At 59.2% G+C, this 27764-nt stretch overlaps 1 protein-coding gene across 1 annotated transcript; it reads right to left on the reverse strand.

Moving 5' to 3' along the window:
- Nucleotides 1-115: 115 nt before the first annotated feature.
- DAGLA (diacylglycerol lipase alpha) lies at nt 116-27764 on the reverse strand. The gene is made up of 19 exons (XM_007944896.2): nt 27670-27764; nt 27074-27285; nt 25565-25666; nt 24979-25117; nt 20418-20505; nt 18068-18202; nt 17536-17613; nt 15435-15559; nt 11498-11651; nt 10755-10838; nt 10559-10636; nt 10030-10110; nt 7576-7718; nt 7068-7136; nt 6698-6770; nt 5372-5568; nt 4535-4664; nt 3241-3428; nt 116-1073 (listed from the first exon to the last, which is right to left on the reverse strand). The coding sequence occupies exons 1-19, from the start codon at nt 27762-27764 to the stop codon at nt 116-118; spliced, it is 3129 nt and encodes a 1042-aa protein (XP_007943087.1).

Genomic DNA, 27764 nt, shown 5'->3' on the forward strand with positions numbered 1-27764 from the left:
GGCGCCTCTCCTCAAAGCTGCCCAGCTCCGCGGCAGAGCCAGGTACCCAAAGGCCGCCTGTCTCAGGCCCACCTGCTGTGTGGCCTGGCCCTCAGCTGGCACCTGTTCCTGGGGGCTAGCGAGCAGAGATGACCAGGTCATCCTGCTTGGCGGGGCTGGCCCCGTGGCTGGCGGGGGTAGAAGTCCGGATCTTGTCGGCTGCCAGGCACTCCTGGCTGCTGAGGCGCGTGGGCGTCAGGTCCATGAGCTCGCCCGACGAGCTGAGCGGGAAGGAGGGCGAGAGCGAGATGCCCGAGGAAGGGTCGGCCGAGCCTGCGAAGAGCCGCGGGGGCTTGGGCACCAGGTTGGGCTCGAACTGGGCTCGGAGCAGGATCTCCTGCTGGCTGGGAGACTTGGGGCCCTCGGCGTAGTCGCTGGTCGGGCTCTCGGGCACTACCATGCAGTACAAGTCTTGGAAGGAGCTGCTCTTGCTGTCCAGGTTGAAGAGGCTGTCGATGAACTCGGCGAACTCCAGCACCTGCGGGCTGGGCGAGTCCCCCAGGCGCCCGTTGTGCAGAGCCAGCTCTCCGCTAGGGGTCGCGCCGCCGCCGCCCGCCTCCTCCGCCTCCTCGCCTGGGGCCACCGCGCTGGGAGGCCGCTCCGGCGAGGCGCCCCCGCTGCCCGGGGCCGCCTCCAGGGGCTGCGTGTCCTGCGAGTGCTTGGACAGGCTGTCGGCCGCCAGCAGCTCGGTGCGTGAGCTCAGGGACGGGTTCTCCTCGGGGATGGCGGGGTCGATGTAGAACAGGTGGCCCTCGTCGCGCTCCAGCACGGCGTGCAGGCTAGGCGAGCCGCGGATGCTACGGAAGCCGGAGGAGCGGCGCGAGTCAAAGCTGTACAGCGACTCGGTGTCCGACAGACTCTCCATGGTGGCCAGCGGCGCCCGGCGCGCCTGCAGCTCGGCTGCCAGCCGCTCCTGGGTGGACAGCAGCAGCAGCTCCACAGGGTCCGGGCGGGACGCTGCCGCCGCGGGCACGGGGGACAGCAGCCGGCCCTCGGAGAAGCCCTCCAGGCTCATCTCAGACTGCGACTTGCTCCTGGAAGTGGGGGGTGGGCAGCAGGGCGTGAGACTCAGCAGGCCAGGGAAACCGGCCCCTTGGCTTCCTGGCGGCAGGAACTGTGGGGGCTGGGACACAGCTAATTCGGGGACTGTCAAGAGGTTTGAGGCAGGAAACCCTTATTTTAAACGAACATTCACAGGAAGCCGAGGTAGAAGACACTAGGCGCACTGCGGAGAAAGCCAGGGTGGGGGACCTGGCGTGCTAAGGCCTGCTGGGAGTGCAAGGCTCCCAGGGAACTGCTGGGTGCCCTGCCACCGTACCCCGGACTGAGGTCCAGACGGAGGATGGAACTGGCCACCCTAACCCTTGGTCACTCATGAGGCAGTGGCTAATGACTGGCTGGGAGAGGGAGGGAGGGGCAAAGGGAGAAAGAGGCTGCCAAGAGCTACCCAGCCCCACTCCCTCCCAGTGCTAGTAGAAGCCCTCTGTGCTACCCCAAGACTCCCACTTCCTCCTACTGGGGCTCCTCCCACCCCTCCCAGGGGCTGAAGCCCCCCCTGCTGGGTTCATTGGGGCTCCTCCCACGAGCTGTACCCCCTCTGCTGGGTTCATTGGGGCTCCTCCCACGAGCTGTACCCCCTCTGCTGGGTTCATTGGGGCTCCTCCCACGAGCTGTACCCCCTCTGCTGGCTGGACTGGGGCTCCTCCCACCCCTCCCAGGGGCTGAAGCCCCCTCTGCTGGGTGGGTTACTGTTGTTAGTTGTCATTCAGTCAGTGCTGACTCCCGGTGACCCCACGGGTGTCAGAACGGAAGTGTGCTCCGTACAGGGGGCAGTGGCTAATTTTTCCTGAGGTCGACTGCCAAGACTTTCTTCTGAGGTATCTCTGGCTGGACTCAAAACTACAACTTTTTGGTTAGAAACTGAGCACGTTCACTGTTTGCACTGCCCAGGGGCTCCAGAGAGGAGGGCAGTGGCCCTTTTACACCTTGGCTCCCCAGTGCAGGGAGGAGGGAAGGCCTAGGGGCGGTTGCAGGTCACTGGTGCTGGGGCTGGACACTGGCTCCCCCTCTGGTCGCTTTGAGGAGTGCAGGGATGAGGGAAGAAGCTGGGAGTGGGTGGGTGCAGGTCACTGGGGCCAGGGCTGGGGCTGGACACTGGCTCCCCCTCTGGTCGCTTTGAGGAGTGCAGGGATGAGGGAAGAAGCTGGGAGTGGGTGGGTGCAGGTCACTGGGGCCAGGGCTGGGGCTGGACACTGGCTCCCTCCTGTGGTCCTTCCACCACCTCAGGAAGTGCACGATGACAGGAGGGCAGGCCAGGGGTCGCCTCTGAGGGCTAGGAAGCAGGGAGAGCCTGAGGACCTGCCTACTGCCTTCCCAGGAGCCTCCTCAAGGGCACAGGCCTTGGGCAGGGGAGGAGTCCCAGAAAGCAGAAGCCGCTCCCTGAGGAGCCGCCATTTAAGGGACCCCCTACAGAGCGTACGTGAACGTGCAGAGTGTCTGCGACCTGTGCCCGTGTGGACAGTGGGCATGTCAGTTGGTCCATGTGTGTGTGTGGGGGGTCTAGGTCCAGGCAAGGCACCATCATGGAACCTGCACACACATCTGTCTGTCCCCTATTCGATCCCTTCGTGTACATGGGTCTCTGTTGGTGTGTGTCCTGTACATGTATGTCTGTCTGTCTTGGGCTACCTGTGGACCTGTTACCAGTGCCATGTGTGCACGTGCATCACCATATGTAAGCATCAATACAAATGCTGAAAGGCTGGCAGCTCTAACCCACTCAGAGAAGCCTTCGAAGACAGGCCTGGCAATCAGCTTCGGAAAGGTCACAGCCTTGGAAACCCTCTGGAGCAGTTCGACTCTGCACACATGGGTCGTGGCAATGAGTTGGGACTGACTTGATAGCAACTAACATGTCTGTGTGTATGCCCATAAAAGCCTGTGTGTCCACCTGTCTGTGTCTATAGGCGTACAGGTCAACCTGTGTGTTTGTGGTCAGTGCGTGCCTGGATGCCCAGAGCTCATGAAGGAAACCCTCTGAGACATGGCCTGACAGTGTGGGCTGCCAGGGGGCAGGTGGAGTGCCATGGGAGGACATTCCGAGCAGAGAGGGCAAGTTCCAGCCCCCACACGGGCATGTGCAGAGCTGTGTGTTCACAGGTGGACACGCTCACGCAGACTCCACGTCCTCGCTGGACGCACCTGACGCTGCTGTTGCGGCGGTCCGCGGGCGGGAGCTCGAGGGCCAGGCCAGTGGGCAAGGGAGGCCCTGTGGGTAGTGGCTGCTGCTGGAAGATGAGCTCGGGCGTCAAGTCCACTTCCGTGGGGCTCACCATGACCTTGGCGGCAGAGAGCAGGGCCGTCTTCCCCTTGTTGTAGTTCTCCAGCACCTGGGGACAGGAGGAGAAGCTGGCAATGGTGGAGGGGACCAATCATGCATGCCAGTTGGGCTGGCAGACCAGCCCTGGGGCTGGAGCGGGGCAGGGGCCCTCAGGCCAAACAGAGCTTCCTGGGGTCAGTCTGCTCTCTTGTTCCTGCCGTTGGGGCCCCTGCTCCTAAAGGAAGCCCCTGGGCTCACCCCTGTGATCATGTCTTGCCCCACAGACCTTCAAGGAGATCTCCTTCCCTGAGTTGTCTGAACCCTTCTTGTTTCATCCCTGTCCCTGCGTGGCTGCACATCTGTTACGTGCCAAGTGGTGTTCAGGTCTCTGAGCTCCACCCAGGCCCTGAGAGTTTCCTAAATCCTCCAACTGGGCAACATGGTTGTGGTAGTTATGTTTGTGTGTCAACTTGGCTGGGCCTGGTTGAGTGGCTGGGCAGCTGGTAGTAGTCATTCCCCATGATGAGACTGGCAATCAACTCCATGGTGGGATCTACCACAAGCAGCTGAGTAGCTGCCTTTGGGATGTGGTCTGCTTCCTGTATATAAGGAGAAGCCTTGGGAATGGTCTCTAGTCTTTGGCACGCTTGGACCCTGCATGTAGCCATGTCATTGCCTAGCAGCCTGCTATGTTCTGCTGACCTTGGGACTTACAGTGGACTTAAGCTAATGGCCTGCCATGTGGTTTGGTAACATCGGGACTGTGCCTTTTGACTTGTCAACCTTGGGGCTTCTCAGCCTCAGCAGCCAGCAGCTGTCTGAGTGAAGAAATGCCTCTAGCTCCAGTGGGCCGGGAGCAGGTTGAGGGGGTTTTACCCAGCTCCTAGAGCCTGGCACTTTGAACTTGGACTTAAAGCCTTCAAATTGTAAGAATAAACTCCTGTTTGTTAAGGTCATCCCATTTGTGGTAGGTTCTTGTCAGAGTGGCACTAGGGAACCAGAACAGTGGTTAGGTTCCAAGAGCCAAGGGGGAGAGTCCTGGGACCTGCATTTTCTGGCCTCAGCACAGCTCAGTGTGGGCTCTGGCTGCCGATCTTCCCTGGGCCTCAGCATGCATGCATTTGAAACAGGCCACGGCCGACCTGAAGGTACGGGTGGGGCTCGCCAGGCGCTCACCTTGTTGAGCCCCTCCATGACCACGTAGGGAAGGTGCTCATGCAGCATGGCCGGTGAGATGATCACCTCGTTGAAGGCCTTGTTGTCGCCCCAGATGGCGAAGTACGTGGGCTCCTCCTGCTCGCAGCAGCTGAGGGGCACAGGGGCCGAGAGGCGGAGGGTGGGGTGCAGCCGGGCTCTGGCCCCCAGGCCCCTGGCTCTGTTCTCTGCCCTTGCTTGGCAGCGGTGAGGGTGTACCTGGAGGCCCCCCACCCCACCCTGGCCAGCAGGGCTGCGTCCTGGCTCAGGCTCCTTGCCCCTGCCACGAGTGTCTGTGTTGCCAAGTGAAAGCCCGGAAAGGCTGTCCCCGAGCTTCAGCCCAGGTCCCCACACAGTCTTCTCCCTGCTGCTGACCTGGGCCACACCCACTCCTCGTGGCCAGGGCCTGGCTCATAAGCCTCTGATGGGAGCAGCCCATACTGGGCACAAGGGTCTAGGGCCCACCCTCTGAAGGGCAGCTTAGAAGTCCATATGCTTCCCCATCCTCCCCCGACCCCCATCATGGCCCCATCCTTGCTCAAAGCTCTAAGCCAACTAACCCCTACGGTAATTTCAAATGACAGCCCAGAGGACCGACACTTGGTTCTGAATGGACCACAGTTGGGAGAGCTGCCCTGGGGGAGACCGGCGAGGGGCTGAGCTTGGGGGCAGAGGCTGGGCTGTCAGAGCAGAGCAGCAGCCCTGCCTGGCTGGCCTTTTGTTCACTTCCAGGGTAGAGGCTGGCGGAGCCACTGGCCACCATCTCCCAGGCTAGCGGGGTGAGTGTGAACAGGCCGACCCTGCCCTCAGAGCACCTACCAGCACTGCTCGGCAGGGTGGTTGTGGACCACGTGGATGATGCGGCCGGGCGGGTAGAGCGGGGTGCTGGCTGACAGGGCGATGGTCAGGTCGCTGGGGTGCGTCCAGAGCCGCGTGCTGGCCAGGGTGGTCACCTCCACTTCCTCGGGCAGCTCTGACTTGGGGATGCATTTGGTGGCCCCCACGATGATTCGCCACTGTGCAGGGGACAGGGGGCATTAGAGACAGGGCTGAGCAGCACTGGCTGGGCCAGCAGGAGCAGAGGGAGTGTTCAAAAGGGGCTGCTGGGGGCCTAGTGACGGGACAGAGGGAAGTGGCAGTGGCCGAGGTGTATGGGGGTTATCGTGACCAAAAAGATGCCAAGCACAGATGCCACGGAGTTGATGGTATTCAGGGCTGGACAAGGACTGGAAGACCAGCTGACCCCTTTGTCTGATGGACGGGGAAGCAGGCCCAGTGAGAGGGAGGCTGGGTTCAAGGTCATTCTGCAAACTGGAGGCAGAACAGAACCCGGGCCTTAGCCCAGCTGAACCCACCAGGCCCAGCCGCCTTCGGCTTGGTCATGTCAGCTGCCCCGCAGTGTGTCTGATGAGGGGCGGTCCCCCCTCCCCAGGGCCAGGTGCCCCAGGCAGACTGTCCCCCAAGCTTGCTGCCCTGCTCACCCCTGGCACCTGATACCTGGGCCTCAATGCTGGCCAACAGCCCAAGCTGGGCTAATTCAGCGACTGGGGGTGAGGGCCTGTCTGGAGGTGCTGGTCCACATCCACTTCCCCCTGTGGCATGGCTGGCCTGCCCTGGGGCAGCTGACCATGGCATGTTCCCCCTGGCCTGACAAGCTACAGGCCAGCCTTCCACAGGAAGAGCCCACAGTATTCTACAAAGACCCATGTTTGGAAGGGCCAAGCCTCTCCCCTCGCCACAGCAGACAAGCAGAACACACCATACCAGGCCCTGTCCCCCGAGCACCTCCAGCCTTCCTGAGGTGGGGTCTCCACAGGCCTTGGGAGCCCCAAGCCCCAGGGATGGCATCTTCTGCCTCTACACAGCTCTGGGTGACGGGAAGTTGGACTGAGGAGGTCTTGACACAGTCATAACCTGTGATGTGAGCTAAAGCAAGTGTCCTGCCTACTTGGGGCCTCAGTTTTCCCCACTGTGCAATGGTAGGTTGGTGGGGGTGGGTCCTAAGATGCTGAAGCACCAATAGCTGGAGGCTCCCATGATGCCAGCCACACCCTAGCCCTGCCCTCACAAAGCTCAGCCTCTTGAGGGCAGCAGACAGGCCAGGGCCCAGCAGGGACAGGTGTCCAGAGGGTGGGGGGGGCTCACTTTGGGCTTCGTGCTTCGCTGCAGGACATCCAGGAGCTGTCTGCGGAAACCCTCCAGCTGGGAGAGGCCGATCCTGGGGGAGGGTGCAAGACGGGACATTAGCCCGGCCTGCCAGGGCTGGGAGGGGTGCGGGGTGCAGGGTGAGGACCTCGTGGGTCACAGGATGGATAGAGGGAAGCCTCCAGCTCAGTGGAACAGAGCCGAGGGAGGGTGGCACCAGGTGGGGCCTGTGTTCACCTGTCCACACACTGCAGCCACTGCAGGTAGGAGAGGCACTGGGCACATAGTGGGGTCACCCGGGGGGTTGGGGTGAGGACCCGAGAAAGGAGAACAGCACAGGCAGGGGACCTTGGAGGGCAGGGTGACTCGCCTGGGGACGAGGTCTTTGCCCAGGACTACAGCGGTCACAAACTCCTTGGAGTACTCCATTGCGTCTTCACTGCAAGGGAAGTCGCGGGTGGAACTGAGGCCAGGGGAGGGGCCGTGGTGTCCCCAGTCAGGGAAAGGCTCCCACACTCCTGGGCTCTGCTGCTCAGGCCTCTGGGGGAGCTCACAGGGGCCAGGCTGGGCTGCCTGCTCCCTGCTGCACGTTTCCTGCCAGGGCAGCTTTGCCAAAGGGAGACCTGGAGGTGGGTTCGCCTGGCATTTTACAGGGCCACCTCTCCACTTGCCCTGTCAATCTGGGCTCCAATCCTGTGTCAAGACCAGGCCACTCCCAGGCCCCTAGGTGACCCCAAACCAGTCCGCCCAGACCGGCCCCCAGCCCTGTCTGGCCTTAGCCAGTCTTGTCCAGCTCCAGCCATCCCCAAAGCCTCCACTTGCATCCAGCCTGCCTCAGCCCCAGCCCGCCCCTAGCACCGAGCTCCCAGGCTGCTCACCTCAGCAGGCCCCCTGGTGGGGAGTAGGCGAAGCATTTAAGGGTCGGGTACTGTGGGCGCAGGAGGAAGGACAGGATGGCAGCGGTCCCCGCACCCAGGGAGTGACCCACCACAATCAGGCCATAGTGTTTGGTTCCGCGGCCCTGGGGACCAAGAAAAGCCTGAGCCCGCTACCTGCCAAGTAAACTGTCTTGGCCGATACCACGGGGGTAGTCGATCTTCCCAGAGTTCTGGGAGAGGGACTGTGTGGCTACTGGGGCAGCGGAGGAGCCAAGCTAGACCCCCACAGAGCAGCTTCTGAGGCACACTATTCTAACTCTTACTCATCCTTCAAAACCTTGCTCAGAGGTTACCTCCTTGAGGAAGCCCTCCTTGATTTTTCCAGGAGAGGCTCTAAACCTCTGAGTCACTGCATGATGACTGGGGATGGACATCCCCCCCAGTTTCATCCACATTAATATATGTCTACCCTCTAGTTAGTGGTTTGCCCTGCCTTCCCCACCCACCCCTGGTAACCAACTTTTTACAATAGTGGTCTCATACAATATCTGTCCTTTTGTGACTGGCTAACTTCACTCAGCATCATGGCCTCCAGGTTCGTCCATGTTATGTTTTGCAGGTTTATTGTTGTTCTTCAACATTTTATAGTATTCCTTTTTGTATGTACCAGAGCTGGTTGATCCATTCATCTCTCGATGGGCACTTAAGTTGTTTCCATCTTTTTGATATTCTGAATAACGCTGTGATTAACATGGGCGTGTATGTATCTGTTCGTGTCAAGGCTCTTACTTCTGTAGGATATAAACCTAGTAGTGGGATTCCTGGATCACATGGTATTTCTGTTTCCAGATTTTTAAGGAAGCGCCATACTGTTTTCCACGGTGGTTGTACCATTTTATGGTCCCACCAGCAGCGTATAAGGGTTCCAGGCTCTCTACACCCTTGTCAACATTTGTTGTTTTCTGCTTTTTTAAACTTTACTGTTAAAGCTGGAGTGAGATGGTATCTCATAGTTGTTTTGATTAGCATCTCTCTAGACTGGTGGCATAGTGCCTAAAGCATCTGACTGCTAACCAGAAGGCTGGTGGTTCAAACCCACCAGCCACTCCTCGGAAGAAAGATTGGGCAATCTACTTCCATAGAGACACAGCCTCTGAAACCCAAAGAGGAGTCACTATGAGTCAAATTGACTCCACAACAGTGAATTTTTAGGAGCTCTGGTGGCGTAATGCCTAAGGCATTTGACTGCTAACCAGAAGGGTGGTGGTTCATACCCACCAGCCACGCCTCGGAAGGAAGTGATCACTGTAGTGATACTGCCTTGGAAACCCAAGGGGGGGGTTGCTATGAGTCAGGTCCGACTTGACGGCAGTGTATAATGGCTAATGATTGTAAGCATTTCTTCATGTGTTTGTTGGCTGCCTGGATTTCTTCTTTGGTGAAGTGTCTATTCATGTCCCTTACCCATGTCATAATTGGATTGTCTTTTTAAGTTGTTGAAGTTTTCTATAAATTTTACAGATTAGCCCCTTGTCTGATATCTTGTTGCCAAATTTTTTTCCCCATGGGTTCTCTTTTCACTCGTGGTGAATCTTTTGATGTGAATAAGTGTCTAATCTTCAGGAGATCCCAGTCATCTATTTTGTCTTCTGGTGTTTGTATGTTTTTAGTTATATTCAGTAGTGTATTTATGCCCTGAATTAGGGTGCCTAAGTTTGCAGTTTGCCCCTATTGCTTTTTTTTTTAATGGTCTTTATGGTTTCAGATTTTACGTTCAGGTCCTTGATCTGAGTCTGTTTTGTATACAACAATGTGAGGTATGGGTCTCGTTTCATCTTTCTGCACGTGACTATTCAGTTTGGCCAGCACCACTTCTTAAAGAGACACTCTCCCCCATTTCCTGAGTGCTGGCCCTCTGTCAAAGATCAACTGGCCACAGGTGGATGGGAGGGACATTTTTATCACTCCTGTGACTCCACTGTATCATAGCATTTGTTACCTCCTGTGTTTGTACCCCAACAACCAGACTGGGCCTCGGAAGCCCCTGCATGGGGAGGGGTTCATGGGCTCAGATGGCCCCAACCAACATGACACCACTTCTGGGTGCTCTGGGACCTCTTTCCCTGCCATTCCGCTCTGTCTTTTGAGCTTCTCCAAGACATTTCTTTCTGACAAAGGGTTCTGCAGCAACTTAGCTCTAAACCCCTGGCCCGAACCACCTTTGTGCCTCCAGTGCCTAGCATGGGGTAGGGGCTCCAAAACTGTGTGTGTGGCTGAGCAGGGTGTCCCCAAGGAGCTGGTACAAGAGAGAGGTCAGAGGTACCATGCCAGGAGGGGCTAGGAGTCAGGGAGCAAAGGAGAGTGCAAGAGCCTGGCCAGGGATGGCTCTCCCCACCCCCACCCCCCGCTGCCCAGGAGGAGGACGAGCTGGGTGCAGCATGGAGGAAGCCTCACCAGGTCCCGCCCGAAAGCCTGGGACAGGACCATCTCCTGCTCCAGCTTCTTCTTGATGTACTCGGCTGAGAGGACCATGCCCTGAGGGAGGAGCACAGAGGCAGTGCTGAGGGGAAGGTCCAGGTGGGAAGGAGGTCCCTCATGACCAGCAAAACCGGAAGCCCCCAGCTCACTGACCCTGGCTGCCCTTGTCCCTTGTTGGCCCTCATACCAGCCTGAGGTGTGGGGCTGGTGGCCACACTGATCCTGTTGCTTCCATCTCAGAGATGAGAGAACTGAGGCTCACAGGGGTCTGTGTCTAATCAAAACTTGCATGATCTCTTCTAAGCTGCCTCCTCAGGCTCTTCTAGGGAGAGGATGTGGGGCAGGCAGGGCTGTGGGGTCCTGGCAGATGGGCTACATTAGACCTTCCAGGCTAACCCATGGCTCCCTGACCAAGAGCTGGGCTGAGCCCAGCAGTCGGGGCCTGTCTGTATGCTGACAGGGACGAGAAGGCAAGGGGCCCTGGGCTACCCACAAGGTGCGGTACCTTGTGTCCCAGCCAGGTCCCATGGTGCCCCTCCACGGGGAGGCGCTCAGCATCACCGGTCAGATCTGTCAGGGCATCCTGGAGGAAAGAGAAGGGACGGGTGAGAGGGTGGTACCATACGGGACAGGAAGAGGAAGACAGGTACCCTCAGGGCCATGTCCTCAGAGGGGGGCTTGGGAGCTCACGGGCAGCGTACCTTGGGAGACAGGGTTCCCCGAATACTGATCACCACCTTCTTCTTGTCATGATCCACTGCCACGTAGAAAGGGGTTTCGTAGACCTAGGAGGCAGGGAGCTTGTGAGCCTGAGTGGCCTTGGAAAGGACCAGGCTGTGGAAGAAGTGACCCAAGTCCCTTCCCAGCCTGCAATGCTGATAGGCCTGCCGCACTGCAAACGCCTCCTGTCCCCAGCCTGTGACATCTCGGGCCTTCCTGGAGCGACCTCTGGCCACCCTGCCTGCCAGCTCCTCTCTGCCCCATGGCAGCCCTGCGTGCCACCTCCCTGCCGGCCACCCCTGGCCCGTTCCAGGCAGCCCCATTCCCCCAGTGACACATCCCCTCTTCCACTGCTTTTTCCCTCAATCTCTTTTCCCCAAAAGGGTGGGACTGGGAAACCCAATACTGGGTATAGGGTTGTGTCTGCCCTCCTGGCCCCAGAGGTGGTGTGGGCCAGGGCACGGGGAGAAGAGGGGGCCCTACTTCTGGTCTGCCTAGCTGGAGGAGGCCTGGAGGCTGTAGCCAGCCAGTGCCTGCCATGCCCCAGGTCTCTAGCACCTGGTTCCTGGCCTCGGGGCAGCCTGTCTGTACCTGCTCTTGTCAGTCCAGCACTGCCTGCTCCCCACAGCCAGTGGGCAGAGGGGTGATGGGGGACTGACTCCCACTGCAGCCAGCCTGAGGTCTGAGGGGCAGCCCCCTGCCCACCTACTGCCGGGCCGCTCACCGCATCGTGGCAGGAGGTGTAGACAATGTCCACCGCGGTCATGTTCTCGTCCAGGAAGTGGCGCCTGATGGCGATGGCGTTGCAGCCGCAGCAGTTGTCTTCCTCGATGGTGACTCCAGGGGCAAACCGGGGCCTTGCCGGGCACAGGCAGCACCTGGGTGTCAGGGGGCACAGAGCTCAGGGCCAGGGATCATGAGAGAGCAACTTTCCCTCCTAACTGCCCTTGCTACATCCCCAGTGAGCCCCAATCACCTAACTCACTGCCAGTCCCAGGCCCTGGTCCCACCTGACCTCCTGGCAGGCAGCAGGGGACTCAGTGGGTACCTCCCACCACCTGCAAGGAACTCTCCTGACTTGAGTGAAGACACCCTATTGGTTGAGAGGTGGCTTGAGTCCAGCTAGTGGTGCCTCAGAAGAAAATCAGCACTGAAAACCCTGTGGAGCACAGGTCTACTCTGACACGCATGGGGTGGCCATGACCCCACGTCTTCACAGCAGCTAACAGAACACACGCTAAAGGATCTACTGCAGACCTGCTCCTGAACTCCAAACACATATGCAAACATCTACCCTGTGAAACAACTACGTGAGAGCTCAACAGTGAACAAAGAAGATCGAAAGGGAGTGAGTTGATGCTTTGGAGTTGTGGTGCTGGCAGAGAATGCTGAAAGTACCATGGACTGCTAAAAGAACTAACACATCTGTCCTGGAGGAAGTGCAGCCGGAATGCTCCTTGGAAGTGAGAATGGCCAGACTTCGTCTCACCTACTTTGGTCATGTTGTCAGAAGGGCCCATTCCCTGAATAAGGACATCATGCTTGGTAAAGTGGAGGGTCAGCGAAAAAGGGGAGGCCCCTCGACTAGATGGGTTGACACAGTGGCTGCAATGATGGGCTCAGGTACAGCAAGGACTGGGAGGCCGGGACAGGACCAGGCAGTGTTACGTTCTGTTGTACGCAGGGTCAGTATGAGTCGAAGCCTACCCTCCGAAGCCTGCGCCCCCCCCCCATCAGATCAGCTGCACACCGGGAGCTGTCTTTGGCTCCTGCACCTCTCACGTCCACTTCCAGCTGGTAAGCACCGCAGCTCTGCCTTCCAGTTCAGAACTAGCCCCCTACTTTGTCTCCCTACCCCCACACCTGCTCCAGGCCACCATGCCCTCTCCTAGTGCACACCTGCCCTACAGTCTCAACTCAGCAGCCGAGTGACACTTTTGCAATGTAAGCCAAATCCTGTTGTTTCACTCACAACCCTTCTTGCCCAGTGTAATAGCCGGAGGCCTCAGCACAGCCAGCCTCCAGGCCCCCACCTGGCCCCCTCCCTGACCCACTGCCTCGGACTCCTCCCCCCTCCCTCCAGCACACTGGCCTTCTCACCCTGTCTTTGCACTTGCTGCCCTCTGCCCACAATGCCCCCTTCCAATACTGGCGTGGCTGCCCCTCACCTCCTCCAGCCTCCGTTCAGATGTTACATCACAGTGAGGTCTGGCCCGGCCACCTCATCTAAAACAGCCAGGCCTCACCCCAGGGCCTCCAAACCCATGACACATGCAGCTTTATGTTTTTCCCAAGCATACATCTCCTCTGATGTACCCTGTCTGTACTGTATGCCTGTCCCCATTAGGATGTGCACTCCTCAAGGACAAGGCTTTGTCTGTCTTGTTCATAGCTATATCCCCAGCACCACAAGACAATGTGTAGGAAACTCTATAGGAGAACTAACGAACTTCTGATTGGAACCAGCCAGGGATGCAGTTGCTCCTCTGGCCACCAGAGGGAGCCCGCACCCAACAGATGCAGGACCAGCAGGGACTCGTGATACTGCATGCCAGCTGTGAGAACGAGACAGCCGAAGTTTTATTAGAATCCTGGGTTTCCATGATGCTGAGAGATTCGTCCTCACTCACAGCAGCACCTGCTGGGCTGTTACACATTTTGCAATGGTGAGAGGCCTCATGGAGAGACTTCAGGGTTGAACCAAGTCTCAGAAACCACTGGGTCTGGCAGTGTAAGGGATGCCAGGTGGGGAGACAACCCCAGGGCAGTGCCTGCCTGGAGAGCCCTGGCCACTGGCCAGAGGTGCCCCCCACCACACGGCCAAATCAGGGGTCTGAGCACCTTTTTTCTCAGGCACTTGCCTCCTCTGGTTCTGAGCATGAGGCAGTACTAACAGAGTGGTCAGGAGACAGGAGGACTGGGTTTGAATCCTGGCTGCAAGGGCACAGGAGACCTTAGTTCCACCTCCATGAGAGTGGAGGCTGACAGCTAGTTCATCACAAGGCTGGCGTGGCATCAAATGTGCAGATGCAGAACAGGCCTGGCACACCACAGGCACTCAATAAATGCTGGCTCTCCCTCTCTGTAGTGACAGGGCCTGCCTGGGAGTCGTGACCTGAGGGGCGCCACTAGCGTCATCTCCTCCACAAGGAAGCTACAGGAGCCAGGGTCCCCAGCTGGCCCCTGGCAGAGCCTTTCCTGCTCACAAGAAAGCTGAGCATGGGGGGTGTCTTCTGAGACATCAGGGCCATGGCCAGGCCAAGGAAGACCCCAAAAAAGAGGTGAGGTGGACGGCCTCCTTCCCTGGGCCAGCCTCTGGGGTTGGGGCTGCAAGCAGGCAGGCCGGGTGCTGAAGGGTGCCCAGCCCTCTGGCCTTTGTGACCACCTTGGCTGCACACCTGAGTTTACCCTGCCTCATCGCCATCCCAAGACACCTGGGTCTTGCAGGCATGAGCCATTTGACCTGCATGGGGCCTCAAATGCGTATCCGTCTCTCTGTAGCACCAAGAAGCCCAACAGCATATTCCTCCCGTCTGCAGAGCACCTAACAGGCCCAGCCGGCCCGTGACTCCCTGGATTCTGAAGTGTTCCCCTGTACAAGTGAGGACCCCCCTAAGGCTGCCCGTGGAGCAGGGCGGGTCAGAGCCCAGGCCTCCCCAGGTTCACATGAAGTTTCTCAGCCGCAGCAGGGCCCTGGCAGTGGGAAGGATGCCAGCCACGTGCGGGCCTGTAAGGCTGGGGCAGTGTGAGGTGCCCACCTCAGGGCTTGGAACTGGTTCATTACAGTTCAGCCCCTTGCTGAGAACCTGCCATTCCGCCCAAACACTGACTCAGAACCTCCACTTCCACAAGATCCCCAGGGGGTTCCTATAGCTCCCCAGGCGTCTACCTAAGAGCCACCTTGGGAAGGTGGTAGAGTGCAGTTTCAGATTCAGCAGATCTGGGGTGGAACCGGAATGAACCGGTTCGAAGCCCTGGCCCAGATGGAAGAAGGCCTACGGGACAGAAGCTACCCACCCAACAACCAGCCTTTCCAGGGGACAGGCGTCCAGGGAGCTGTCCTTGTGCCTGCGTGCGCTGAGGGCGGAGACTTCAAGGACAGGGAGGGCCCTCCGCGGAGCAGGGCACCCCATCTGACCCACTTAGGAGAGCGGTGTCCACCGGGTCCCCTGCCCTGCCTGCCGCTTTCCCAGCCCCCTGTTGACAAGGGCGGGGCCTCTGACTAAGGGCCTTGTTGGTGACTTTCCAGAAACCTCTGGGTTGGGCTGGCCCTGCCTCTTCAGAGCAGGAGGGGAGTGGGAAGAGGACTGAGGGACTGGTTGAAAGAGGCAGAGAGAAAATGTCGGGGAGGGACCAGCAGTGCTAGACTCCATATAGCATCTCATTTAATCCTCTCAGGAGCTTCCGTAGGGCGTGTGTCACCCCCCAATCTACAGACAGACAGACTGTCGCAGGCGGCTCAGGGAGGGGGACTGACTTGCCCCAGGCTGCGAGTGACTGAGGAAGTCTGGATTCAGACCCAGAGGCCACGCCTTTCGCTGCTTTGGGACCAAGAAAAACCGGAAGTAGGCCGAGTCCCTTAACATGCATGAGAGAGGCAGCTGGGCGTCCGGTGCCCCGCCCCTCCTCACCCGGGGACAGGATGGGGCGGGGGTACTCACGAGCACGACCTGGCCAGCTGGCACAGGCCGCAGGCCGGCTTCCGCATCAGGTACATGGGCCAGCCATAGGCGGCCAGCGCGAACAGCATGTAGTAGCAGGCCTCCTTGTAGCGCAGCATCTCATGCTGGAAGACACGAGGCGGGAGAGGCGGGACAGCAGTCAGCTCAGCGCCGCCCCTCCAGGCCCCGGCCTCAGGGCCCAGAGCAAGGACACTGCCTCCTCACGGCTCCACATCCGTCCCGGGGGGGAGGGGCTGCCGAAGTTGGGGCGCTAGCCTGGGAGGAAGGGTGGCTCCTCCAGACGGTAATTGCATTTCCTTAATTGCCTGCCTGCAACCGGGGCGCGAATCCTCCTGGGGCCTGTCCTGTTGCTCCAATCTCAGAATTATTTGGGGACAGAAAATTGCCCGAACACTAGAGGGATTTCCTTGCCTGCTTTCCTGGGAAGGTGAAAAGGCCGGAGAGAGGCTGTGAGTAGCAGTCACAGTGGCTGCGACCTGCCTGGGCTATCATTTAACCCTGCAAGGCCAGCCTGGAGGCACAGGACAGGGTCCCCAGGTCTCTGGCCCTGGTTCCTCTGCCTGTGACCGCAGGGGCAGTGTATCCAGTTGACTCATGGAGTCTCGGGGCTCCCTGGTGGCAGGAGGGGACCTTGTGGGTCTGGGGAGACTGGGATCTGCTGGAGAAAGGGCACCGGTTTGAAACCAAGTGTGCCTTTGGGTACTGACACAGCAGCTGTTAACAGGATGGCAGGAGGGCTGGGGGCACCTGCGTCCCAGCAAAGCGGCTTGGTGTCCGAGTGCCCCGGGCACCAGAGGCCTCCTCTGTACTTAGAGGGAATTAACCACCTTGTAAAAGTTACAGAGGGTGATTAGTCAGCTGAAGTAAAACAGGTAGTGCCTTAATCAGGGCCCAAAGGGGTGGAAACGTCCCTGGGCGGGTGCCATCTGCTCTTCAGGAACGGGTTGGAGAAGGTAATTACCCTCCGTGGTGTGGAGGAGGCCCCTGCCCGGCAAGCGAGGCGGGGCAGTCAGGAGCAGCCTGGGCAGGACCTGGGAAAGGGATGGGTGGGCACCCTGGGGTACCTGGTGTGGAGAAGCCGCTTCTAAGGAGGGGTGCAAATGCCTGCTTTAGGGGGTGGGTGGAGGGGAGGCCCTGTCAGACTGAGGGGCATGGACGGTCCTTTCCAGCAATGTGCATCACAGCCCTGTCCTTTACTGGCACTGTGCTGGGGAACAGACACAGGGGCTGGGTGCAGGGGGGCGGGTGCAGGGACTGGGTGCTAGGGGCAGACACAGGGGCTGGGTGCAGGGGGCCGGGTGCTGGGGTCAGGTGTAGGGACTGCATGCAGGGGGCCGGGTGCAGGGACTGGGTGCTAGGGGCCAGGGGCCAGGGAGCCGGGTGCCATGGGGCCAGGCACAGCAGGCTGGATGCTAGAGGCTGGGTGCCGGGTGCTGGGGGCAGGTGCAGGACTGCATGCAGGGGGCCGGGTGCAGGGACTGGGTGCTAGGGGTCAGGTGCCAGGGAGCCGGGTGCCATGGGGCCAGGCACAGCAGGCTGGATGCTAGAGGCGGGGTGCTGGGTGCTGGGAGGGCAGATGCAGGGAGCTGGGTACAGGGGGGCCAGAGGCTGGGGGCAGGGTACTAGGGGCTGGGTGCTGGGGGCCGGATACTGGAATCCACGTGCAGGATGGCTCACTTCACCCCTGGCAGCTCTGTGCGGACGGTGCGATAGAGTCATTTTACAGACGAGGGGGGAAAGGGTCAAATGGAGAGCCTGGCCCTGGATCACAGCTACAGGTGGTAGGACCTGCACAGGGCCCGAGGTGGGGCTCCCTGTCCCCACCACCCTTTCGGTTCAGAAGCCTAAGAGGCCACAACCACATCCACCGTGCTGGGCCAATGGACTCTCATCTGGGACGTCAGCGGGATGTGCGGGCACTCGGGAGGGAGGGGTGATGTGGAGAGGGAGGAAGGAGACTCATCACAGAGAGGGTGGGGCCGGAGGCAGGGGTGGGGGGGCAGCTGGTAGGTGGGGTTTCCTCATGCAACTCCTAGGAAGAGAGAGAGGGGATGGGCAAGGATGGAGCGTCCTGACTCACCGAGTTTTTGAGGTCGAGGTACTTGGTGTTTCTGGTCACCGGCATCCCAGACAGGAACGCCAGGATGTCGTTGTTTGCCTGGAAAACACCCCTGTGAGGCTGGGCGTAGGCAGCCCCAGGCTCAGCCACTGGCCAAGAGGGCACGGGACCTCCAGCCCTCCTCCAACTTAGTCTCTCCAACTGCTCCCCGCCCGTCCAAGCCCCAGACCTCTGCGACGGGACACACCTAGCCCAGGCCAGGGGGAAGTGTATTTTGCACGAGATACTGAGAGATGCCAGCTGGGACTGGGGTGTTGGTGGGTGGGGGAGTGAGACTGGCCAACACAGAAGGCTAAGGCCTGAGCCAGCGTCAGTTATCAGCCCCGAGGGCCAGGCCCCACAAGCAGCCATAGGTGGCCTGGTCAGGGGAGTCACCCAAGACAGTCCCAGTGACTAGTGCAGGCAGGGACTGGGGAGAGTAAGGGAACGCCCACAGCTGGTCTCTGGTGCCCGAGGGCTGGAGCAGGAGGGGCGGCTGGGCCACCGCGCTCACCTCGTCCAGCACGGCATTGCGTTTGGCCCGCTGCCTCTGCCGCAGTAGCACCAGGCCAGCGATGATGTCAGACGGCACAATGTCCAGGTCCCGGAAGAACTCGGCGAAGAGGTAGGCGATTTCTGAGTAGGCGTCCTGGGGAGTCCAGGGAGGCAGGAGGCAGGCGGCAGGGGAGCAGGAGAGAGGAGGAGACCCGGCGTGAAATCCCCCGGGGCTGGGGGGGCCTTGGGAGGCAGCCAGTCTACTCTTCTCTGGGCCCCTGCACAAGCTCACCCTGGCACCTCTGCAGGCCTCCTGAGGCCTGTGCGGCCACCACCTGGAGGGCCTGTCCTGGGCTCTGGGCTCTGGGTCCTGCTCTGTCCTCTGCCTCCTGGCCCAAGGGGTCTCTTCTCTCCTGGAGCCCCCATGGCACTCACTGTCCACCATGAGCTGAGGCCAGCACGAGCCATTTCTGGCCATCTATGCCCAAAAGGCATTGGGAGCTCTGGTAGCGTAGTGGCTAAGACCCTTGACTTCTAACCAGAAGGCTGGCGGTTCAAACCCATCAGCCACTCCTTGGAAGGAAGGTTGGGCAATCTACTTCCGTAGTGATACTGCCTCGGAAACCCAAGGAAGGGTCGCTATGAGTTGGGTCCAACTCGATGGCACATGACAACAACAACAATGCCCAGACACCAGGAGTCAAGGCCTGGAACGCCCACCTATCTCTCCTCCCAGCCTTTGCTCCGGCTAAGGAGCCAGTGCTGAGTTCCTTCTGTCCCTCACGCCACCCAGCTTCTCCTTCCAGCTGGGACCACCACGGAGGGATCCCCTCCCCGGCTCTCCTGGCAGCAGAGGGTGGCTCTGTTGAGATACCCTAGATCCCCGGCCCCCTCCCACAGCTACCCAAAGGCTGCCGACTCAGTGACCCCTATGACATGCCTAGAGGAGGGGTGTGATTGTGAAGCCAGCAACCCCTGGCCTCACCCCAAGCCCTTGTCCTTAGGGAAAGCCTGTGTTTAGGGCCTCGGGCAGACCCTGCTCACAGTGCACTGTGGGTCTCCCTGCCTCCTGCCGAGCGGTGGGCCTGGCCCATCCTCCCTGACCCATGAGGCGGCTGTGGAGGAAAGCAGCTCAGGGCAGCTGGTTCTCCCGCTGAGTTTCAGCCCCAGCATCCGACACTTGCAAGAAACGAAACAAAGATGCAAACTTGAGGGCTGAAGGGTTCAAACAGGGCCTGCTCCAGCTCCAGCCACCTGGCCCCGTGGAAGTGCTGTGGCCCCCAGTGACAGCAGAAGTTGATACTAACTCCTCTGAGTTTAAATGCTGGCTTTAAGACGCAAGGCACAGCTACTTAAAGCGTGCTTTGGACGGGACCTGGTCCCTGGGCTGGGCCCGACCCTGTGCCTGCGTGCCCGGGAGGGGTGGGATGTGTGCTTATAGGCCTGGTGGCCGGCCCAGCCGCTATCAGCCAGGGTATTGATCTGTGATCCCTCAGGCCCCCCACAGAGATGTACGGGGGTGCTCCCACCCACCGAGGACCTGGGCGGGGGGCTTTCTTACACTTGGCTACTCACTCTATGGCTCACCAGGGGCTGTAGTGGGGGCCACTCGAGGCCTTCCTGGTGCCTTCCACTGCAGGGCACTTTGCTGCCTGGCTCAGTGAGGAGTGGTCTCCTGACCTCTCTGGCTGTGCCACTAACTAGCTGTGGGGTGCTGAGCAAGGCAGCCCGATCTGCAAAATGAGGGTGGGGCTAGATGACCCCTAGGGGCCCTGCCAGCACTCTGACTCGAAGACTCTAGGGGCCTGGCCACCCCTCCTCCCCGAGTCCTCCCCTGACACGGCCCCCTCTGTAGCCGGGCCACCAGCCTGTCTGCTCTCCACCCCTGGCCCCCAGGCAGTGGCCTCTCTGCTGACCCCCAACCCTCCGTAGCCTGGGCCTGTCTGCGGCCCCTAGACCCTCTCTGTAGCCTGGGCACTGGCCCATCTGCGCCTCACCCCGGGCCTCCCCTGCAGCCGGGCCACCAGCCTGTCTGCCCCTCTGGTCACTCCTCAGCCATCGATGGCCGCACTGAGAGCTTCCCCTGTGAAGCTCCAAGCCCCGCAGCTCTGGAGTGGCTCCTCGGGGTTCACCTGCAGCTGGCGGCATCTCAGGGTGGCCCTGAGTTTTGAGTATCTGCTCCTAAACCGGGGCGTGAGGTCCACAGGATCAGCATGAGGCCATCAGATTGTTCCATTAGCAGAGCAGGTGGCCGCCGTCTCACACTGGAGGGTGTGGGCCAGGGGGCATGGTGACCCTGCTCAAGCTCCCAAGGCTGGTCCCTCCCCCAGACCTGACCCCTCACGCAGCGCTAACCCTCCAGTACTTACTGACTGCGAGTCCTTTGTCCGTGTGCAACACAGGAACACCTTGAGCCGCCGCGACCAGCTGGTGGCCTGACCCTCCTCTAAGCGGTGCCTGCAACCAGGAGAGGACAGGGTCAGTCTGTGGGAGGTCTGAGGGCTGGCCCCAAATGTGGTGGAAACAGGGCAGCCTGTTCCCAGGGCCCCACCAATATGCTGCCTGGTAGGGGAGCCTGGGGGAGAAGAGATCCCAGGCCAGAGACTCCCTGAGGGCTTCTGCTGATGAGGCGCTGTGGCCATGCTCCCTGGCTTTCAGCACCATGAACCTAGCTGGGAGCTGGGAGCAAGCCCCACGTGATTACCGCAGCTCACGTGTCCAAAGGCTCAGAAACCAAGAGCCTGGAAGAGGCGAGCGGGGCACTGGGCCTCTCGCCAACTTATCCCAAGGCAGACCCCTCAGATAGAACTTCTCACCTGAAAGGGTGTCAGCCACTCACATCCTGTGGCTGTTCAGGAAATTTCCAGGGCTGAGTGAGCCACTGTGTTTCCCAACCCCTCTGAGCTGTTACACAGGTTCCCCTGCATCAGTGTGGTAGTTAAGGTTATGTGTTAACTTGGCTGGGCAGCTGAATGTAGTGAAATCCCGTGATGGGACCAGTAATCAGCTCTATGGTGGAATCTACTGGAGCAACTGAGTAGCTGCCTTAGGGGTGTGGTCTGCTCCCAGTATATAAGAAACACCTTTGGGAAAGGGCTGGGGCTCCTTGGCACATGTGGTTCCTCATTTGGCCAAGTCATCAGTGAGTGGCCTGGCATGTTGTCTGCCAATCATGGGACTGTTTCTGGACTTGAACTAGTGGCTTACCGTGTTACTTGATAACCCTGGGACTGGGCCATTTGACTTGTTGGTCTTGGGTTTGTCAGCCTCAGCAGCCAGCAGCTGCCTGAGTTAGGAGACACCTCTAGCTCCAGTGGGCCAGGAACAAGAGGCAAAGCTGAAGCCCAAGGTCAAGGGGCCTTCACTCAGTCCCTAGAGCTGGCACTTTGAACTCGGACTTCTAGCCTCCTAAACTGTGAGAGACTAAATCCTTGTTTGTTCAAGTCCTCCACTTGTGGTATTTCTGTCAGAGCAGCACAGGAGAACCAAGACAATCAGCATGGCTGGCCTTGTCACCTCTCACCCTTGCCCTAGCCTCCATGGGTCTGGCTGCCCTAATGGGGAGAAAATGGGGGCCCAGAAGCCTGTGGGTTGAGCACAGTGATAACAGATCCAACACGGAGCATGTAAACATCCAAACCAACAAGGTTTTCATAACATGTGCCCTCCCACTGGCCCCTGCAGAGCCTGATGGCAGGTGGTGAGCAGGGGAAGGCAAGGGTGGCCCTCGAATGTGCTCAAGGCACTTAGTATCTGCCAGGAATGACAGGCTGGCCCTCCTTCTTGAGCCCTTTGACTCCTCTCTGCGGCTAAGGACAGCCTCCCTGTTCCCCAGCCCTGGCTGCACAAGGAGACACAGGAGAGGGAGAGGCAGGGGCCTTCAGGGCCTTGGGAGTGGGCACTGCTGCTTCTCGGGGCTGCCAGTCCTTAGGGCTGCCGTACAGGCCCTAAACCAAGGACCCACCTTCTGACGGTCTTGATGAAGTGACGACCCATTGGCTACACGGGCTTCCCTGAGCATCATATTCTTTAACCCTTCACAACCTCATAGGGCTTTCACACTTTCTAAGGGGATCTCCTGCTGGGCCTCTGGCCTGACCAAAGGGCCGAGCATACACTGTCTTGCAGTACCCTTTATGCACACCAGGGGGCAGGTGACTTTTAGGAATCTGTGTGAGTCGGTAGCAGAGATAGGTTGGGCTTGGAGCATCCATAAGGCTGCCAAGACCAAGAAAGGGAGACACATACTAAGTCCGAACAGAAAGTTCATGGACCCCGGCACCCTCTGTCCTGCGATTCTAAAGTAAGGGAGGGCACCATCTCACTGGCAAAGCTCTAGGGTCACGGCTCCCAGAAAGTAATAATGGGAGTAACTCCCCCCACCCACCAGATTTCACTGGGAGGAGAAAGGGCCAAGGACTTGAATGGCATTTCAACTTTCCAAAATGAAACAATCTCAGGGTGGCACTGGGGGGGTGTGTAAGCCCCAAACCTGCAAATCGCAGGGCCTGAAACCTGCCTTGCTGAAAAAAACTGCCTGTTGGATTTAGAGCAGAGAACAGCTTGAGAGGGGGGTCAGACTTAACCAAGCCCCAGGCCCAGGTTGGCCCGCCAAGCCCAGCCCCAAAGCTAGAGTAACCGCAACAGGTCAGGAACCTGTGAGCTGGCCTCTTGTTCACCTGCCTGGTCTGCACACCGTGGGGGACCTCACTAATTAAAACGGCAGCACCGCCAATCCTCCACCGCAAAGGCGTTGGCTGCCCAGGCCCCAAAGGTAATTACCAAGAGACGGGAGAGAAGGAGCCAGAAACCAGGTCAGGTGGGGGCGTGCGCTCAGAGTGAGCTAAAAGGGGCAGCTGGTGGTGGCTGGCTGGTGGGAGGGCCACGCGCTGGAGTGGTGGCTGCAAGGCCTGGCATTCAGCAGGGCGTGGCTGGCGCAGGTACAAGTGTGGTTCTGGCCGCAGCACCAAGCTGACGTGGGAGGTCTGAGCGGAGATGAGCAAAGAGGTGCAGCGGGGAGGGTGGCCAGCACTGATGCTAGGCAGGGGGTCCCGGGCCACTGCTGTGGGGTCAGGGAGCAGATTCCTAAAAATCACCTGCCCTCTGGTGTGCATAAAGGGCACTGCAATGCAGTGTATACTCGACCCAGCTCGGCTCCTCACCCCAGTGACTCGGGGAGCTGGACCCCTCATCTGCAGCATGGCATCACGACTGCACCAGGGCTAGCAAAAGGGTTAAGTGGACTGTGTACAGGGCGGGGGTGGTTCAGTGGTAGGATTCTCGCCTTCCTTGCGGGAGGCCTGGGTTTGATTCCCGGCCAGTGCACCTCCCGCAGCCACCGCTCCTCTGTCCCTGGAGGCGGGCGTGTTGCTATGATGCTGAAGAGGTCTCAGTGGAGCCTCTAGACTAAGAGGAACCAGGAAGAAAGGCCTGGTGATCGATTTCCAAAAATTGGCCACTGAAAACCCTGTGGGTTCCAACAGTCTGATCTCCAACTTACCGTGGGGCTGGTGCAGGACTGGGCAGGGTTTTGTTCCACTGTGAATGAGTCAAGCCAGTTAACAACAACAACAGGAAGTGTGTGAAGGGCTCTGTGGGGGGCCTAACTCACAGCAAGAGTTCAATTCACAGGAGTTACTGCCACCCTGCCTGGACACCTGGCTTCATTTTCTCTGCCACATAGCACTCCCCCCTTTTTAAAACATGGCACAAAACTCACTTCCTCCAGGAAGCCTTCCATGATTAACCTCTTCTGACCCCCTTAATAGCAGCCCTGGTGGCATGGTGGTTAAGTGCTTGGCTCATAACTGAAAGGTCAAGAGTAGGAACCCACCAGCCACTCCACGGAAGAAAGATCAGGCAATGTGCTTCTTTGGAGATTATGGTCTTGGAAACAGTTCTATTCTGTCCTGCAGGTTTGCTATGAGTCAGAACTGACAACAGTAGTGGTTTGGTTTTAGTAACTTCCTTGACACCAGAAGGAGCTCTGGTAGCATAGTACCTAAGGCTTTTTACTGCCAACCAGAGGGCTGGCGGTTCAAACCCACCAGCCAGTTCTTGGAAGGAAGGTTGGGCAATCTACTTCCATAGAGATACCACCTCGGAAACCCAAGGAGGGGTCGCTATGAATTGGATCCAACTCGATGGCAGTGAGTTTGGGTTTGGGTTTAATACCAGAGGCAGCCTAGCCTAGTGGTTAAGAACAAGATTCTGAAGCCAGACTGCCTGGGTTAGATCCTCACCATCTACTAGCTGTGTAACCTCAGGCAAGTCACATAACCTCTCTGTGCTGCGGTTTCCTTATCCACATTGTGGGGGTGATGATAACAGCTGGCTGATGGAGTTGCTGTAAGATAACATGTGCAGTGTTCTTGGAAGGTGCCTGGCTCAGTTTACGAGTGTTTCCTACTATGAGAATAGTTGCTGGGAGCACTGATGATGAGGGTGGTAAGAACATTCACTGGGTACCATTTACTGAGCACTTAGCAGATGTGAGGTGGTGCAATGGCATTTGGCTGCTAACCAAAAGGTTGGTGGTTCAAACCCACCAGCTGCTCCGTGGAAGAAAGATGAGGCAATCTGCTTCCGTACAGCTTTACAGCCTTGGAAACCCGATGGGGATCTATGCCATGTGTTGCAATCAACTCAGCGGTAGTGAGTTTGTTTATTTGTACCAGATGTGAGCGCCGTGTTAACCAATTTCCATGTGTCATCACCTTCAAATTCCACTACAGAGTAGGACCTGTGATGTTTCCCCCTTGCAGACTAGGAAACTGAGGCAGGGAGAGGTTGAGCCTTTGACTAGCGCCCATGGCTCACAGCAGGCTGAGAGGCAGTTTGGAGGCAGGGTGCCATCCCCTGGAGAGCAGAGACCTCATCTCTGCCATCTGGCAGCAAACCCACCAGGGGGTCGCCCACGCCCAGACTGACCGCAGGTTGTAGGTCCGTAGGTTTCGCTGCCTCCTCTTGGTGGCTCTCAGCTTGACGAAGGTGCGGCCCGTGGGGTCGAAGACGCAGAGGACGGTGATGCAGACACTCAGGATGACCACCCAGTTACAGACGACCATCCCTGTGGGGCAGCGGCAGGAAGGAAGAGGTGGGGTGTTGGGGCACCTGCACAACTTCCCAGCCACCTCAGCTCTGACGCAAGGGGCACAGAACCCTCCCGGCCCCCAACTGCATCTGGGGCCCAAGAGCAAGGCCACACGGTCGCCCCTTGCTAAGCCATGCTCTCGAACCCACCCTCAGCACGGGGAAGGCAGCAATGTGGGTGGCCAGGGAGGCGCTTAGAAGCTCGGAGGAAAAGCCTCCATGGCCACCTGGGGCAGCTCCGGGCTGTAGCTGCCCACCCCACAAGGGGACCCAGAGGCAGATGACAGGCCACTGACGCCAACCTGCTGGGGCCCTCCCAGAAGCGCTTCCCTCTGGCCGTGCCCAGGATTCCTCCCCTCTAAACCGTCCCTGCCCCTTCCACCCGCAGGCCTGGCTGAGGCCCTGGTGGGCAGCACCAGCGCACCGAGGGTGACATTCTTGGCCGTGAGGTCATTGCAGGAGGTGTAGTACTGCGTGAGCCAGACGACGCCCACGATGGCATAGATGAACTCGATCGCCAGGATGGCTGCAATGAGAGTAGGGCCTGGGCTGGAGGACGGAAGAGCCCGGAGCCCCGGCGAGGCCTCCCAGCCAGCTCAACTCCAGGGTGGGAGGCAGTGGGCCCACAGAGCACTCCTGTGCTGCCCCGACGCACGGGCCGCCGGGCTGGCGGTGCCCAGGGAACGTGGCTGTCTGGCATCATTCCCTCCCCCCGGCCCCTGTGGGGTCCCTTGTAATGTGCCCACCGCCTTGTCTGGCTTCCGTGCCTTCCAGACCCAACACCTCCCAGGAAGGTGACCAGGTGGGTGGATGAAGAGGCATTTCCCCGCTTTTTCAGGATTTTACAATTACAGGCTTGAATTCTGCCCTGGGATCTATCTTAGGAAAATGACTTAATCTCGCCAAGCCTTTGTCTCCTCCTCTGTAAAATGGGGGTGACGATATTTATGTCACAGGATCATGTGACAATCAGACGAGAGGGTGGTCGTGAAAACAAACGGCTCTTTCCGGGAAGAGGCCTCTGGAACCTGAACGGGGAGGAAGGAGCCCTGAGGCTGGGCTGCCCAAGGTTGGCGATGAGCTGGCACTCTGAGCCCAGTGCCGCCCAGGGGAGGAGAGCTGGTGGCCCCTCGGGGGACCAGATGCAGGCTGAGAAGGTACTGGCCATAGCCAGGGTGGCAGCTAGGAGCTCAGGCATCGGAGCTAGACGGCCTGGGTTTAAAATCCCAGCTCTGACACACACACATCCTGGTGATTTCCTCAGCTGTAAAATGAAGCTAACAGTCGCTCCTTCCTATGAGTCAACACACGGAAAAGGACTTAGTCGTAAGCACTGTGAAGATGTTTGCTCTGAATAACCAGGAGAAGCAGCCGGCCCCAGGGAGAGGCCAAAGCTGGGGCCCTGAGCCCGGCACAGGATACAGGCTGGTTCTCTGGGGAGCTGGTCCAGGCCTCTTAGGGCCTGATCTAGGAGAGGGGTGGCCTTGTTTTCAGAAGTATCACAGAACAACTGAAGAGATGCACATGGTCTACCAGAAAACTTCTTCTGGAAAGGCCAGAGAGTAACTGTTTCAGACTTTAAGGGCCATTCTGTCTCTGTGGCAACTACTCTACTCTGTCAATGTAGTGAAAAAGCAGCCATAGACAATATGTAAATGAATGAGTGCGTTACAATAAAACTTTATTTATAAAAACAAATGGTGGGCCGAATGTGGCCCACAGGCCACAGTTTCTCCACCCCTGGTCTAAAACGTAACTGCAGGAGGACTGGGCCTTGGGTGTGTTTGCTCGTGGTGGTACCCTGGGTGCTAGCACAGGGCTGGGCTGCAGCATGTGCTGGTTCAGACCGGCTGAAAGAACGCACGAGCACAGGAGCAGCGGGACGAGACGGGGCGCCTGCAGCATCCCTGCCCGCCCAGCTGGTGGCCCTTACCCAGGCGCACGTAGAGCACGTACTGCATGGAGTCGCGGGGCTCTGTGTAGAGGATGCCCCCACGCATGCTCAGCCAGATGATGGCCATCTCGGCGATCATGCAGCTCAGCAGGATGCCCAGGTAGCCACGGCCGTGGTCCACCAGGTTCAGGGAGCAGGCCTCGTGCGGGTTGTAGACCAGGCCGAACAGCACCACAGACAGGATCACAAACCTGCAGGGACACCGCGTGAGACGGCCCAGCCCACCAGGCCCGAGCCGGACAACGCCCTCCCACTGCCCCTGGACTGGGGTGAAGGAGGAACAGCAGACGTCCTCCCCACGAGACCCCTCTCCACTGGGACCCAGTGCCCCTGAGGGCCTGGGCGGCCAGGAAGCCAAAGGCTCAGGGGTGGGAAGTGAGAGCAAGGAGCCCAGCTGTCGGTGGTGGGGAGGCGGTGGCAGCGACTCTGCTCAGCGCTGGCCAGGACGGGCCTCACTGTCAGAGGGTAGATGTTCCAGGTGCCTCCTCTGGGGGCAAGACAGGGTCAGGGCTTGAGGACCAGAGGGCCAGAAACCAGCCCTTTCTCCCCAAACCCAGGCTGGTCCTGAGACTCACCAGGTGGTGTGCAGGAGGAAGAGGAAGATGGCCGGCAGGACGAGGTCATCGCTGCCTACAGACCAGCGCCGCCGGAACACCACGATCCCGGGCAT

Source organism: Orycteropus afer, unplaced genomic scaffold (assembly GCF_000298275.1).
Source record: "Orycteropus afer afer isolate SDZICR_OR568_19922 unplaced genomic scaffold, OryAfe1.0 scaffold00130, whole genome shotgun sequence".
Lineage (NCBI taxonomy): Eukaryota > Metazoa > Chordata > Mammalia > Tubulidentata > Orycteropodidae > Orycteropus > Orycteropus afer.